General features: G+C 40.5%; 1 gene segment (V, D, J or C); it reads right to left on the bottom strand.

Annotated features, from left to right (window-relative positions):
• Window positions 1-4,548: 4,548 nt before the first annotated feature.
• LOC111760351 (immunoglobulin kappa variable 1-39-like) overlaps window positions 4,549-14,467 on the bottom strand; it is a 43,317-nt gene continuing 33,398 nt past the window's right edge. The window contains 1 exon segment of the V gene segment in view: window positions 4,549-4,901. Coding sequence covers window positions 4,549-4,901 — 353 coding nt within the window.

Genomic DNA, 14,467 nt, shown 5'->3' with positions numbered 1-14,467 from the left:
AAATTTACTCAGCAGTAGCTGAAGTTGGTGCCCAAGCGTCTCTTCCTCCCCTGTTTCTTGGAATTGGAGCTTTCAATTCCAGCCTTGGAACAGCTCCTAAGGTGGCTTGGGCCTACTGTGGAGGATGGACACCAGCCTCCGTGGCTTGGAGTGCTCTACTTATGAGTCTTCTCTGCAGATGGGCAGTCTCGTCCTTCTATTCCTTCAAGGATGTTGCAGGATGCGCTTCTGGTTTCCTGGAGCCCCCAAGCAGGTGCATCAGCTAGCTCCAGAGCTCTGCATGTTTACTAACTGTGCCCTGTAGAAGGACCTGAGTCTAGGCGCTCCTTCCTCTGACTCATCTTGCCGGCTGTTCTATCAGGCTATGCACATTAAAAGAATATATGTAGAAATATAGTTGAGGATATTGTGAGGAATTGGAAATATTCAAAAGTTCCCATTTATTTGATCCTAATGCACTTGTTTCTTGTACAGCACCATGTCCCTCTAATAGAATCCAGTTGTAAACAAACTTTTCTATTTAAGCTAAAGGTCTATTAGAGATCCTCAGGATTTATGAAATTTCAGACTCCGTATCCAGACCCCTTTCCCACATTATTGGTTTGTGATTTCCTAAATCAGAAGATTTTTGAGAATGTTATATAATCAAAAACAATGTCAGCAGAGCTGAAAGGGGCAAAAAGAGGACAAAATTAAAGAAAGCTGTGGAATTACAAAATTCTATATACTGATAAAACTATGAACTTTAAAATTTTGAAGAAAAATAAAGTATGATACCTTATTTTGCTGCTATCATAGGTACTACAGAATGGGATGGCTTGAACACTGGGAATTTTTAGACTTACAGCTTTCAGGTTTGGAGAACTCCACTACTGAGACAGCAGCAAGGCAATGCTTTCTCCCCAAATTCGGTAACATTCCCGTGCTGGATACCAGAGATCCTTGAGGTTTCTTGGCTACTATCCCTGCCTTGCTTTCATAGCAATGTCTTCTTCATTCTCTTCTGGTTTCTGCTGTCTTCCACCTTATGGATCCTCCCTATAGCTTCTATATCTTTGAATGAAGTTATCATGCTTTTAACAGAATCCAATGATCTGGATTAAGGCCCCCTTCCAATCATGCCGGCTACACCTTAACTCAAATAACATATTCAATGTCCTACCTTCAATATGCCCACACAGACAGGAATACTGACAATGACTAAGAATACATATGTAATTCAATCTACACCTGATAAGACAGAGGTCAGCTCTGCAGGGAGAGTTATAACAAACATGGGCTCAGAGGCCAGAGACCTGGGTACAGAAGCCAAAGCCAGAAGTCCAGAGGGCAGAGATGTGTCACCAAGGACAAGCCATAGGCCACAGAGATGACCCCAGGCAATGAACCTAACAGAACTTCAGGATTTCAAAATTGCTTGGGAACAGTGCTTCTCTTCTTCTTTTCATCCTCTCCATTTTGGAATCAGGATGTCTGCAACATTTATACTGTGCCTGCTCCAGCAGGGTATTTTGGAATCAGTAAGGTGCTTTTCTTGTTACTGGTCTATAGAGAGAAATGAATTTACCCCAGATCTGATCTTACTGAGATCCAATGCCTCAATGCCTCCTGAAGTATTAAGCTAGGCCTGTAAAATACAATCAGGAGATGCTGAGCAGAAGGACCTGCCCCGACAGTGGGTCCAGTAGGTAAGGAGGGAGAGTGACAGACAAGACCTTCAGAGGAGAGTCTGAACATGTGCTGGCCAGGATTATACCTTTATTTCATACATGGAAGAAAATAGCAGGGCCCAGAGGAAGGGAAGGAGAATGAGAAAGAGTGAAAATAGGAAAGTTTAAATAAAGGAGGCACAGGGAAGAGGTAGTTGATACATCAGGAAATAAAACACTCTGAAATGGGCTTTCATTTCATCTTTTGGAGCATGAAAATAGCCATCAGAAGAATCTAGAATTAGTCTGCCAGGTGGTAAAAGACATGTGGTGCAGTCAACCCAAAGTCAGGCTGATGGCTAGCTAAGGAGCAGGTGAAGGAGATCAAAGATGATTGAGCCTAGAACACACAGACCTCAGGGGGCCTGCCAGATAACTACACACCAAGAGAAGGCCCAGATGAGTCAGTCAGGCCTCCATATGAACAGACTGCACAGCTCACCAAAGACTCACCAGCTAACTCTTTATGACACTGGTTTTGGGCATGGTATTTTACATGACAGTAGCTAATTGATATATCAACATCTTTTAAATTGCTATTCATTGTTAAGCCACAATCTCCTCTCCACACCTGATTTATTTTTTATCCTAAAACCCAAAAACAGCATAGTGTATATTTTTCATATGTGGTTTTTTCTCATCAACTACAATGATAGGAGGGATTTTTGCAACTGACAGAGGAACCAGTCAATAAATGTTTCTTGAGTGAATGAAAGACATGGATTTAATGATTAAAATACCTCTCATTACTAAGAGTAAGAGCAGTTATGTGTGTCAGAGAGTTTGGTGTATTATCCTCTGGTGTGATGAGACATTTGGTGAAACTAAATTTCATCCACCAAAATATTTGTAAAGAAACTTCAGAAATAATACTAGAATATCTGGAGTATTCCCCCAGCACACTGAGAATAATGTGTTAATTAAAGTTTATCCAGGGAACCTGATGTGGCTCTACTGATAGAGCATCCGCCTACCACTTAGGAGGGAAAGGGTTCAAACCCAGGGCCTCCTGGCCCGTGGGGTGAGCTGGCCCATGCACAGTGCTGATGGGCAAAAGGAGTGTCAAGCCACGCAGGGGTGTCCACCATGTAGGGGAGCCCAATGTGCAAGGAGTACACCCCAAAAAGAGAGCCACCCCATGTGAAAAAATCACAACCTGGAGAGCTGATGCAGCAAGATGATTCAAAAAATGAGACAGATTGCTGGTGCCACCGATAAGAATACAAGTGAACACAGAAAAATACACAGGGAATAGATGCAGAGAGCAAACAACGGGGCTGGGGGAGTGAAAGGAGAGAAATAAATAAAAGAATAATAAATAAACTTAATTCAAATTATTCAGGTTACAGCAGACTTAAGAACCATGAATTCCTTCAGGGCCAGAGGATGGTAAGAGAGAAAGTTGACAATTGGTGAAAGAGTTCACGAGGAAAGTTCTCACACCTTTCTAGAAGGTTAAAGCTGAAGAATTAGAGTTGCCATGAAAGAATGAGAATTGCTGAAAGAGATGGAGAAAAGAAAAAGGGCTTTACAAAAGGAGGCAGACTTTCAGTTATTCTATAAATATTTGGATATAGACTGTTCTAGTTAGCCAGGCTGAAATGGGTTGGCTTCCACAAGAGATATTTATTAACTTATAAGATTACAATTTTGAGTTAAGGAAATTGTCTAAATCAAGGCATCATCAGGCAATGCTTTCTCCCCAGAGACCAGCTGCCAGTGATGCTAGAATCCTCTATCAAATGGCAAGACACATGGAGATATCTGCTTGTTTCTTCTGTAACTTCCAGGTTTCATTGCTTCAGATTCTTGCTGCCATGGATTTCTCCTTCTTTGTCTGGATCTCATTCTCTTATAAAAGACTCAAGTATAGGGACTGAGACCCACAGTGATCCAGGCATGAACTGAAGTAACCTACTCAAATGATTCAACCTACAATAGGTTACACCTGCAGAAAAGATTCACCTTAAGATCCTACTTTACTGAGGTCCACAGTGCTTCACACTATCAAACATACATATATTCTATTTCTATTATTTTTTCTTTTTTAAACAGATGGAGCATACAACATTAAGTAATATTGTAAAGAATAAAATTATGTATGTGCCATTTCAAATTATGGGAATAAGATGAAGTAAACCCAGATCTTATAACAATATAGAAAACATTTAATTTTTGGCATTTTATGGCTCAACGATTTTATAAAAGAACTATAGAAATAGCGGGACAATCCCAGGAATATAAAGCTCACTGGAAAATTTTATATCCAAGCTAAAATCAACATACCTCATTGGCTGAGCATCATCCCTTATAACCTAAACATTCTTCAATGAGTATAGTATATTAAGGCACCCACAATTACTATTTGATGGCAATAAGAAATGAAAATAGTTATCTAAATAAAAAAACAAGGTAGAGTAGCAAATCAAATCATCTTTTGTGACACTGAAGAGAAAGGCTTGGATGGCAAAGTGTCCAGGGAAGTAAAGCGTAAGGGAGGAAAATGACCTTCCATAGGAGAATTTTTGAATATGAAGGATCAAGGTTTTTATCTTGGGAAGGTGCAGAGTTGGAGGATGATGCGGGAGAAGGAAGAAGATGGAAGGGATAAGGAAAGAAGATGGTGAATTTTTAAACACTTAGGAGAAATAATGAATAGAGAATCAATTCTTCTGGGTGTAAAGTTTAAAAGACCATAGGCTAGAGGGTCATTTTATCTGGCCCAGTGGAAAAAAGATTTCTATGGTATAGTTCCCCAAAGAGTGTCGTTTCTCAGACTGATGAAGGAAGCAAACATATTCAAGTCTATATGAAGAGGAAGCAGCTGGTGCTGCAAGACTCACTGCTCTACAGCCCTGGGGGAGGAGGTTTGTGTTCGAGGTTGAAGCACTGTGGGAGGAGAGCTGTAATACTGCTGACAGTAATAATCTCCCAGATCTTCAGGCTGGAATCTACTGATGGTGAGAGTGAAATCTGTCCCAGACCCACTGCCACTGAATCGATCAGGGACTCCAGATTGACGATTGGATGCATCATAGATGAGCAGTTTAGGAGCCTGTCCTGGTTTCTGCTGGTACCAGTTTAAGTATTTGCTAACACTCTGACTGGCCTTGCACTTGAGGGTGACGGTCTCTCCTGCCGATGCAGCCACAGAGCCTGGAGTCTGGGTCATCACGATGTCCCCACTGGCACCTGCAACCAGAAAAGAACATAGATCATACATTCAACCACAAATGTATAAAATATGTACCTAAATGTAGGTTTTCTTATTTTTCGTATATATTCAGATCTGCTTTGGATGAAATGGTTTGCTCACTCTGCATGTTAAAACAATTCTCCAGCTTTATAAAGATAGTGCTCTTCTAAACCTATTACCTGAGGCCCAGAACATCAGCAGGATGAGCAGTTGGGAATGTGACATCATCTTGCTCACCCGAGTGATGTACTCAGGCGTCATTTCCAGGGAAACTGCATTAATAGAGCTCTGAGCAGACAACGAATTCCCTGAGGAGCATATGCAAATCAATAGAGAGTATAAAGGCAAATGTACCTGTTCAGTGAGTTGTAAAGATAAATAAGAGATGGAGATAAAAATACCATGACCAGAGGAAATGTAACTACACGCCAGCAAAAGGCAAGATATCAACTTAACAACTCAACTTTCAACACCATTCAGCACAATTCAGAAAATGAAATATTTTATACGCAATTGTACTCTTTCAAATCAACTGCACCCATCTTGAAACAAAAGGAATTTGTAATAAAATACATGCATCTGTAAGTGTAATATCAGAACTTAGTTAAATATTATAAATATGGTGCCAAAACCTAGGTAGAATATACTCATATCATTGGATAGATTAAGATGTAGTGCACATATTGTGTATCTATCTCAGTCTATTCTAAATTTTAACATCCCAAAAGAACCTCACTTAATACGTCCAAAACAGGTCCTCTATATTGCCCTTAACACAATATTACTCCCAGAAAGGAGTTACCAATATTTACAAGTCACCCTTAGGACTATCCTTTAAGTCAACCACTTTCAAAAATCACTAATGTAAGGACTAGCACACCTGAAGTGTAACACCTCCACCTAGTGGTAGTAGGTAAAATGGCTTCAGCTCCCAAGTTCAGATAGAGCATTTCTTCATTTACTCCTGCACAAACTAATGATTCTTTTTGAATTATGCAAATAACAATGTCACGAACACTTCTAGGCATAGGATATTAAATTATGAACAAGTAGAACGATTCATTTTACTGGGAGGTTACACAGTAAACAAGTAAAATTTCTGCAGCCATTACTAACCTGCTTCTTTGAGATTTCCTCCTCTGAGCTAAGATGTTACTCAGGAAAGCTAGGGCCATGTGAACCTGGTCCATTTCAGGATCAACCCTCTGCATGAACAGTCAGAGGTAAGAGAAAATTTAGGACACTTTAACAATTATGTAGATAAAAAATTCTGCCACTATCATGAGTATAACTTTTCCTGCAGACTTTTTCCAAAGCTCCTGAGGTTTTCCATGATGTAGAATGTCCCAAGGCATGTATTGTTCTAATTCTAATTAATAAGTTCATTTTCTGTAGTTTGTCTCCTTATGAGCACTTTACCTTAGGAGAGGGTCCCCTCCAGCATTCAGGAATGGTGCTGCACATACCCACATCATCAGGGAAGGCATTTCTTCTCATCTACAATCCACCTGTTCTTAGACCACAAAATATCTGTGTTAAGAAGATGTTAATAATTAATTCAGGTTTGTTCTTTAAGCCCATGTATTTTTTCCTCCTCTTCCATGAGGTTGCATTTAATATACATTCTTAAGTTTACTTATTTTGCTTGAATTTCTACTCCTTAATTGATAGGTTTCCTACATCAGTGCAATATAATTTCCTTCCCATTCTTATACACATTCAAAAATTTAAAGTCACCATGGATGACAGGATGATAAAACAGGATGTGTCATGCAGGGTAACTGGCCCAGAGGGGTCCACGTAAAATGTGGAGTAAGGAAATATTGTCTTCAAGTAGGGGAGAGTTGACCTAATGCATGAATAGAGGAGGGGGCTGTCCTTCAAAGCCCAGGGAAGAGCACTTCAGAAAATGAACAGGATTGGGAAAAGATGGGCTGGATATTTAATAAAGACTAAAGAAACAGAGCATGAAAGCAGAACGGGCATGATCCAAGAGGAAAATTAATTCGATGAAAGGTTGAGGCTTAGGTTATGTACTATGAGAATCCATGGAAAAAGAGTTAGAATTAATTTTTCATTTTAGCAGGTACTTCTGGGTCATTTCACAAGCAATAACACTCCGAAGATGCAGATACAATGGATGTCACTAATGCTTCAGTGCAGCTGGGAAACTAGCTTTTCTATCATCTTCTTTCATGAAGTCATATAATGATTTTAAAAAGTGAAATTTTCCAAATGCCCTCCCAATGCCAAAGATCCAATTTAAGCCCAATCAGTCTTTGGGAAATGATTTAAAAAGAACACATTGTATTAAGTAGAGTTCTAAAAAAGCCTGGGGACTCCTGCCCCCAGTATATACACACCTTCTCTCAATTGTTGAAACATTATTCAGGTGCTGCTGTGAAGTGATTTTGCAGATATCCTTAAAGCTGTTGATTTTAAGATGGGGAGTCCGTTAAATCTTGCTCTACTAGTCAGAGAGAAAGAGCTCAGAGAAATTCATAAATAATTGGTATTTGAAATGGAAGATTACATCTGAGGTTGATTGTGGAGTTCCAGGGACCATGTGGCAAGGAATGTGGGCAGGCTCTAGGAGGAGAGAGCTGACAGCCAGCAAGGACATGGGATCTCAGCACTGCCACCTGAGGAACTGCATCTGCCAAACCCCATGAGCTTGGAAGAGAACTCTGTGCTCTGGACAGAACGCAGCCCTATTTAACCATGTAGGAACCTGAGAAGAGAATCATCAACACTGGACCCAGACTCCTGATATACAAAACTCTGACCTAATAAATTGTTTATTAGTTATGAAATGAGAGAAAAGTGATATGTGTGTGTGTATTAAAATGAACCACATGATAAAAGGGAAGTCAGAAATCCAGATACAAGAGTTATCATTCCATTTAGCTCATGGTTGAATGATGCTGACACATGTCTCTTCTCATGAAATGTGCTGTTTTTTATGCCACTTTTACTCACAGATGTTTTCCTGATGTGTTACCACATCCACAGGGTCAGAGCTAAATACTGTGCTATGAAAATACAGGTAAGAGCAGAACCAGCTTTGAAGGTGGCCAGGATCTCTCCACTCTGCTTCCATGGCCATGTTCTCTGACAACTGAAGAAATTCTAGACAGGGCTGTTGGTAAGAGGGCAGTGAACTGGGGACATCCCAGGTAGACCTGAACCAAGCTGCTGTCTTCACATTTGCTTAAACCCTGGAGAGCTTCAGATTCCTAATGTGAATGATTCCTTCCTTCTACATGAGACAAAATGGAAATGTTGCATTTTGTCTTGATCTAAGCGATAAACTGTCTTATGCTTCCATTTATTTAGAGTTTACAATTCTACATGTTTTATTTAATTTTGTATACTCCTGTTGTTCAAGTGACCAAAAAAACTTAATTAATTATAGATAAAATCAAATTAGCAAGTGTATTTTCTGGGCTCAGCTCTACCTTCCCCATGAACTTACCAGGGGTCAATAAAGCCAAGTGTTGCAGACATGAAATCAGGCTGATCGATATATGAGGCAAAGTTCACATGCAGCCAGATCTAACATGCTTCAGGGTTCTCAAAAAATTCTACATTATCTATGGAATTCTTTTCCCCCAATATAGATACAGGACCCCAGTGAATGTGCTCAATGAGTTTGGGCATGAATGGATGAAAGGAATGTGTTAGCAAATTCATAACATGAAGGCAACATTAATCTTTAAACTTGAAATGATGAGGCTTGTTGCCAAATGCATACAATACTGATGTACAGAATAAAATATGATGCTGTTCCCTTAAGATGGGAACAATGCATTAGCAGTGCCCAAGACATTTTTCAGTAAAGGTCACACAATATTCCTGCAACAGATTCATGGAAACCAAATGCATGTGGTGACCTGGATTGGAACATAGAAGGGGCACAGGATAAGAGTAAAAAATTAGATATATCTGAATAAAGTCAGGAGTATAGTTCTAAATTTGTACCAATGTAAATCTTTTAGTTTGACCAATGTACTGTGATTATATAAGAATTTAACATTAGGGAGAAATGGGACAGCTCTGGACAGCTTCTACAACTTATATATGAATCTAAAATTATTCAAAAATAAAAAAGTGTTTAACAAAATACGAGGAGAGAGATCTCAGTATAGCTGAGTGAACATTGTATTTAACTAAGTGAGGTCTGAAATGATGAAGTCATGTAAGATAATCCTATTCTAAAGCCAGACCCCATCTGCAGTGACATTAAAATGCTTGCTCCAGACATTCAGCATCTCCCATGACAAGTGAGAGTTGCACAACTTGAAATAGTGACTTTTTGACTCCTGATTTTCCTCACCTCATTGGATCCTTTGTTCCAAACCTACTTTAGGTATACTCTTCAACCAAGGTATGTGTCCCAAGGGTAAGCAAAAAGTTTTTCACAGGGGTTCATGGCCAAGAATAAGTTTAATGATATACATTTCTAGATCTGTGTATTCTGCTCAGATTCTTTCTTAAATTGGATCTTTCCAAGAACTGTCAAGTTGTGCTTCTGATTCTCCTTTCCCACCTCATGTGCACAATCACCCTTAACGTCTTTAATAAGAGAAGTGGACAGTCACTCATCTTACCATAAACATTTCCGTAGGATCCAAAAAGATATACAGCAAGAAATGCAGGGATTTTTCAGAGATCCACGTGCACCAACATACAGAAAGTGAATGACTCTAGAAACTGGCAAATCTCCTGTGGTGACAAATATTTCACTCCCAAAAAACTGAAGGAAGATCTACTTGAATTGTTACACCAAATACTCCAACTTGCAATCAGGAAATTTCAAAATTCATCGCTTGAGTCCACCTTGTTTATTCTTGTCTCTTCTGTATTTTAATAACAACCTGTTTGAAAACTTTCTATTCACTAATTGGATCTAGTTAAACCGTACAAGCTGGAATTTCCCACTTTTTTGAATAAAGGGATTAGATTCCCGACTAATTTTGAATATAATTTCAGAAAAATTTACATGGTTTCTTTGTAAAATGTTCATTAACATAGAAAGCACTTTGGTTACTTTATGCATTTAAACAAAGGCTCAAAATTTTTTGGAAATTAACCTATAATTAGCCAAGAGAGAAGGTGTGGAATGGATTATTTTGTTTTAATTCAATATCAAATTGTCTAGGTCCCTATTCAATTACTCTGTGTGTGCATATGTGTACAGATATGTGTGCTTAGACATATATATTTTTTAATATATATGTATTATACTATTTATGTAAAAAAACATTTGTAAATTTCAATCACTATAATTTCTCTTTGGGTGAATAGAACAACACAGGTTTCTTGGATCAAAGTATGAAGAATTTTCTACCAAGATCAAATAAAAGAAAATCTCATCATCTTTGCATTCTTAAATTGGAAAGAAATTTATTCTTAACACCACATTTTGCTTTGCAGAAATTTGTCCTATCATATCCACACACAGGTAGATCTGTTTCCTTCAGTATTAGTTTTTATTTAATTTACAATAGTGTTAATAAGAGGGGACATTGGGCCTCCAGCAGAATTAATTTTTTTAAATTGTTTTTGTAAAAATATTACATTAAAAAAATGTGAGGTCCCATTCGACCCCACCATCCCCACCGCACCCCTCCCCCCCCCCCCCCCCCCCCAGCAACACTCACTCCCATCATCATGACACATCCATTGCATTTGGTAAGTACATCTCTGGGTATCTCTGCACCTCATGGTCATTGGTCCACATCATGGCCCACACTCTCCCCCATTCCATCCAGTGAGCCCTGGGAGGATTTACAATGTCCGGTGATTGCCCCTGAAGCACCATCCAGGGCAACTCCAAGTCCCAAAGGCGCCTCCACATCTCATCTCTTCCTGCCATTCCCCATACCCATCAGCCGCCATGTTCACTTTTCCCACTCCATTGCCACCTTTTCTCTGAGGTCCTTGGATTGGTTGTGTCCGTTGCACCTCTATGTCAAGAGGAGGCTCAGATTCCACATGGATACTGGATGCAATCCTCCTGCTTTCAGTTGTAGGCACTCTAGGCTCCATGGTGTGGTGGTTGCCCTTCTTCAACTCCATCTTAGCTGAGTGAGGTGAGTCCAATAATTCAGATTGTAGGAGCTGGAGTCTGTTGAGGCTCAGGGCCTGGCTATCATATTGTCAGTAAAAAGATTCAATCCCCTAAATATATCTTAAACCCCAATACCAACTACAATTCCAGTAAAGTAGCATGATAGTCTTATGAAAAGAGATCCCCTCTGGGTCCAGTTTCATCACGCAGAAACAGCAGCTCCATAGAAGGGCCATCTGACATGGCAGTGAACCCTATCTGCCATGACCGTAGAACCCGTGGGTCCCTTTAGCCCTCAAAGGAACCAATACCTGGGGATTGTATCTACTTTATCTGCCTCTTAGACTCTGCTCAGTTGTGCATAAGGGAAATCCTTCTGACAGCCTCCAGACTCTTTTTTTTTTTTTAGAGACTCATAGCCATATAAACTCATTTCTCCTTTCCAATGCCCCCTTACATTAGATCAAACAGCATTTTAAAGTCATATTATTCTATGTAGACAGGGATATTCTACTGATCCGCATCGAACCTTCAATTCAAGGTCATTTTCCAGTTGCATTATCAGTTGTTAGTTGATAGTGATCCCTCGGTGCCAGGGAGGCTCATCCCCAGGTGTCATGTCCCACGCTGGGGGGAAGGCATTGCATTTAGATGCTGAGTTAGGCTTCGAGACTGGCCACATTTGAGTAACATGAAGGCCAGGAGGAAATTCCCAGGCACAGTTCCAGCAGAATTAATTTTAAGAACCTTTTTCACTCCCCTTCCCCACGGAATTGATGCTCACAGAGAACCTCAGAATGTGAAATTAGGTCTCTGCAGATGGAGTTAGTTAAATTAAGATGAGGCCGTCCTGGAATAGGGGACCCGATCCAGGGGCTGGTGTCTTTCTAAGGAGGGGACGTGGAGACTCGAGCCACGGAGGAGGGCGGTGTGAAGACGGGCAGAGAGGCAGGGGCCCCCACGCCAGGCACCGCCCAAGACTGGAGCCCCTGGGCAGGGAGGGGCTCTCCTCGCAGCCTCGAAGGGCCCTGCAATGATGACACCAGGATTTTGGGCCCCGGCATCCAGAACTTTGAAGAAGATGCCCTTGGCTTTGCTGGTGCACTAGTGCAGGTGTCCACGCTGTCCAGGTGCAGCCCACGCCCACCAGAGGCAGTGCACATGCACTGGCCACAGCGGCGCCAGGTGCCAGCCAGGGACAGTCCCAGAAGTACCTGCCTGTGAAAAAGGCTCCCCCAATTCGAGGCCACTGTGACAGAGTCACTGTCACACCTGAGGAGCACATCCTAAGAATGGGATGCTGGATCTCTTCTCTCGGGTCCCCCAGGAGGGGAGGTTTATCCAGTGGTGCACTGGGGACATGAACTCCCGCACGCCCCGCAGCTGCCAGGTGCACACTTCATCCTTCTGGGGAGCCCGGAGCGCAGGGGGCGCCCACCGGCTCTTAATGGTGTGGCCGCATGTTGGACTGCGGGGCCTCGATGTGGTCCAGCCCAATGCCGTGGTCAAACTTGATGACTGCCACCAAGAGCTCATTCATCTAGAAAGATAGTAAAAATATGATGAAAAGTGAAATCAGTATTGGAACTAAACTATTTTCTAATGGAAGCATCTGAGGAAAGAGACATCATTGAACTGTTTGCAAAACCATTCTTTTTCTATTGGAGGGAAAAAAGGTCACTTTATATTTCATACTTGCACAAAAAGCACATGGAATTAAAGATAAGCAAAATTAATTTAGAAGAACCCCCATTTGATCTAATTGAAATCTCACATGTCAGAGATACTTAAATACATCCTCAGCAGATACATGTGGTAAATTGGTGTTAGGAATAGTGTTATTAAAATAAAAGTTTCCCTGAGATACATATGCTAGTATTCTGTCACTGATGTGTGTTCTGGTTTCAATGAGGTTAGCACTCACACCATACTGTAAATTTCAACAAACCTTTAGTGCAAGTTATACTTTTATTATCTTCTACTCTTTGTAAAAAGGATCATTGAGATCTTCCTCGTGGCTCAAATGTGGCCTTTCTCTAAGTCAAACTAAACATGTAAATTCATTACCTACCTTCAATGGAGGAAACGGCTCACAGGGATGAGCCTCCCTGGCAGTGAGGGATTACTGCTGAGCACCAACTAGCAATGCAACTGGAAAAAGACCTCAGCAAAAAGGGGGAAAGACTAAAATGAATTTATGTGGTTAAGAGACTTAAAAGTGAGGTGGAGGTCATTCCAGAGGTTATGCTTATGCACATTGCCACAAGATCTCATTGACAGCCCAAGTAAATATTGCCTTAAATAGCAGGGCACCTGAGGACCCTGAAGTCATCCAGACACTAGAAGCAGGACAAGCAGCTCAGCAGTTTGGTGCCCTGCCACTGAGCCCTACTTTGGAACTTATACTCCCCGGTGTGACAGAGATGGATTCAGTTTCCCTAAACATGGCTCTTCTATTTGAACCTAGAGTTAGTAATAGTGTTGATAACTGTAAGCCCAAGAGACAAATCTTTGGGCTGTCCATGTGCCAGTTGTAACTGTTTATCTCAACAGTTACCAACACCTACTTTCAAGGTTATTGGACTCACCCAGGACAACTGACAAGGAGATGATGATGGACAATGAACATTTCAAGGAACAAAGAGAGTCTGCACCTGCAAGCAAGATAGTCCCATCCATCTGCTCCATGGGCTCTAATCCCACTGAAAATTGGAGGGAGAATGGGCATAACCTTCCAAGAATCCTCAGGATTGGATAATGAATAATGGACTAGAGTAGACTTACTGGTATGCCACTATAGACGTAGTTCTAGCGATTAAAGAAATTTTCTCATAGATATGGAGGCACTGGACACAGGAGTTTCTGAAAGGAGGGAGGGGGAAAAACAGCTGTCCTATGTGGGCAGTTTTGGGATGTAGGAATCATCCTGAATGACATTGTAAAGACAGATACGTGGCATTGTATATCTTGTCATAATCTACAAAATTGTGCAGGAGATAGTATAAACTACAGTGTAAACTAAAATCCATGCCAAGTGGCAGTGTTCCCAAATGTGTTCATTAATGATAAAAAATGAACCACAAAAAATGAAGGATGTTGTTAATATGGGAAAATGTGGAAAGGATCAGGAGCAATATTTTTACATAACATTTATGCAATACAAATATTTTTAAAAGTTTTTAAAGTACAAAAAAGAAATGAACCCATTTTAAAAAAGAAAAATATTCATTAATTTTTGATTTTTAGCATTCATTTTTCTTTATTTATTGCTGCCTAAAAGGTTTTTGAGAACAAAAGGCTGGAGGGAAACAATAAAATAGTTAATATGGACCCCAGACACTGAACGACAGAGCAACTTTAGCAAGAGGATTTACATTGTCCTTTATTACTTCCATGGCAGGAATCCTGTGTCTCTCATCCAGCAAATATTGTACATTTGATTAACCTATAAGTTCCCATGTTTGCCACTATTTACACCAAGTCGAACTT

This window comes from Dasypus novemcinctus, chromosome 17 (genome assembly GCF_030445035.2).
Source record: "Dasypus novemcinctus isolate mDasNov1 chromosome 17, mDasNov1.1.hap2, whole genome shotgun sequence".
Classification (NCBI taxonomy): domain Eukaryota; kingdom Metazoa; phylum Chordata; class Mammalia; order Cingulata; family Dasypodidae; genus Dasypus; species Dasypus novemcinctus.
This window is presented reverse-complemented; position numbering and strand designations above follow the sequence as displayed.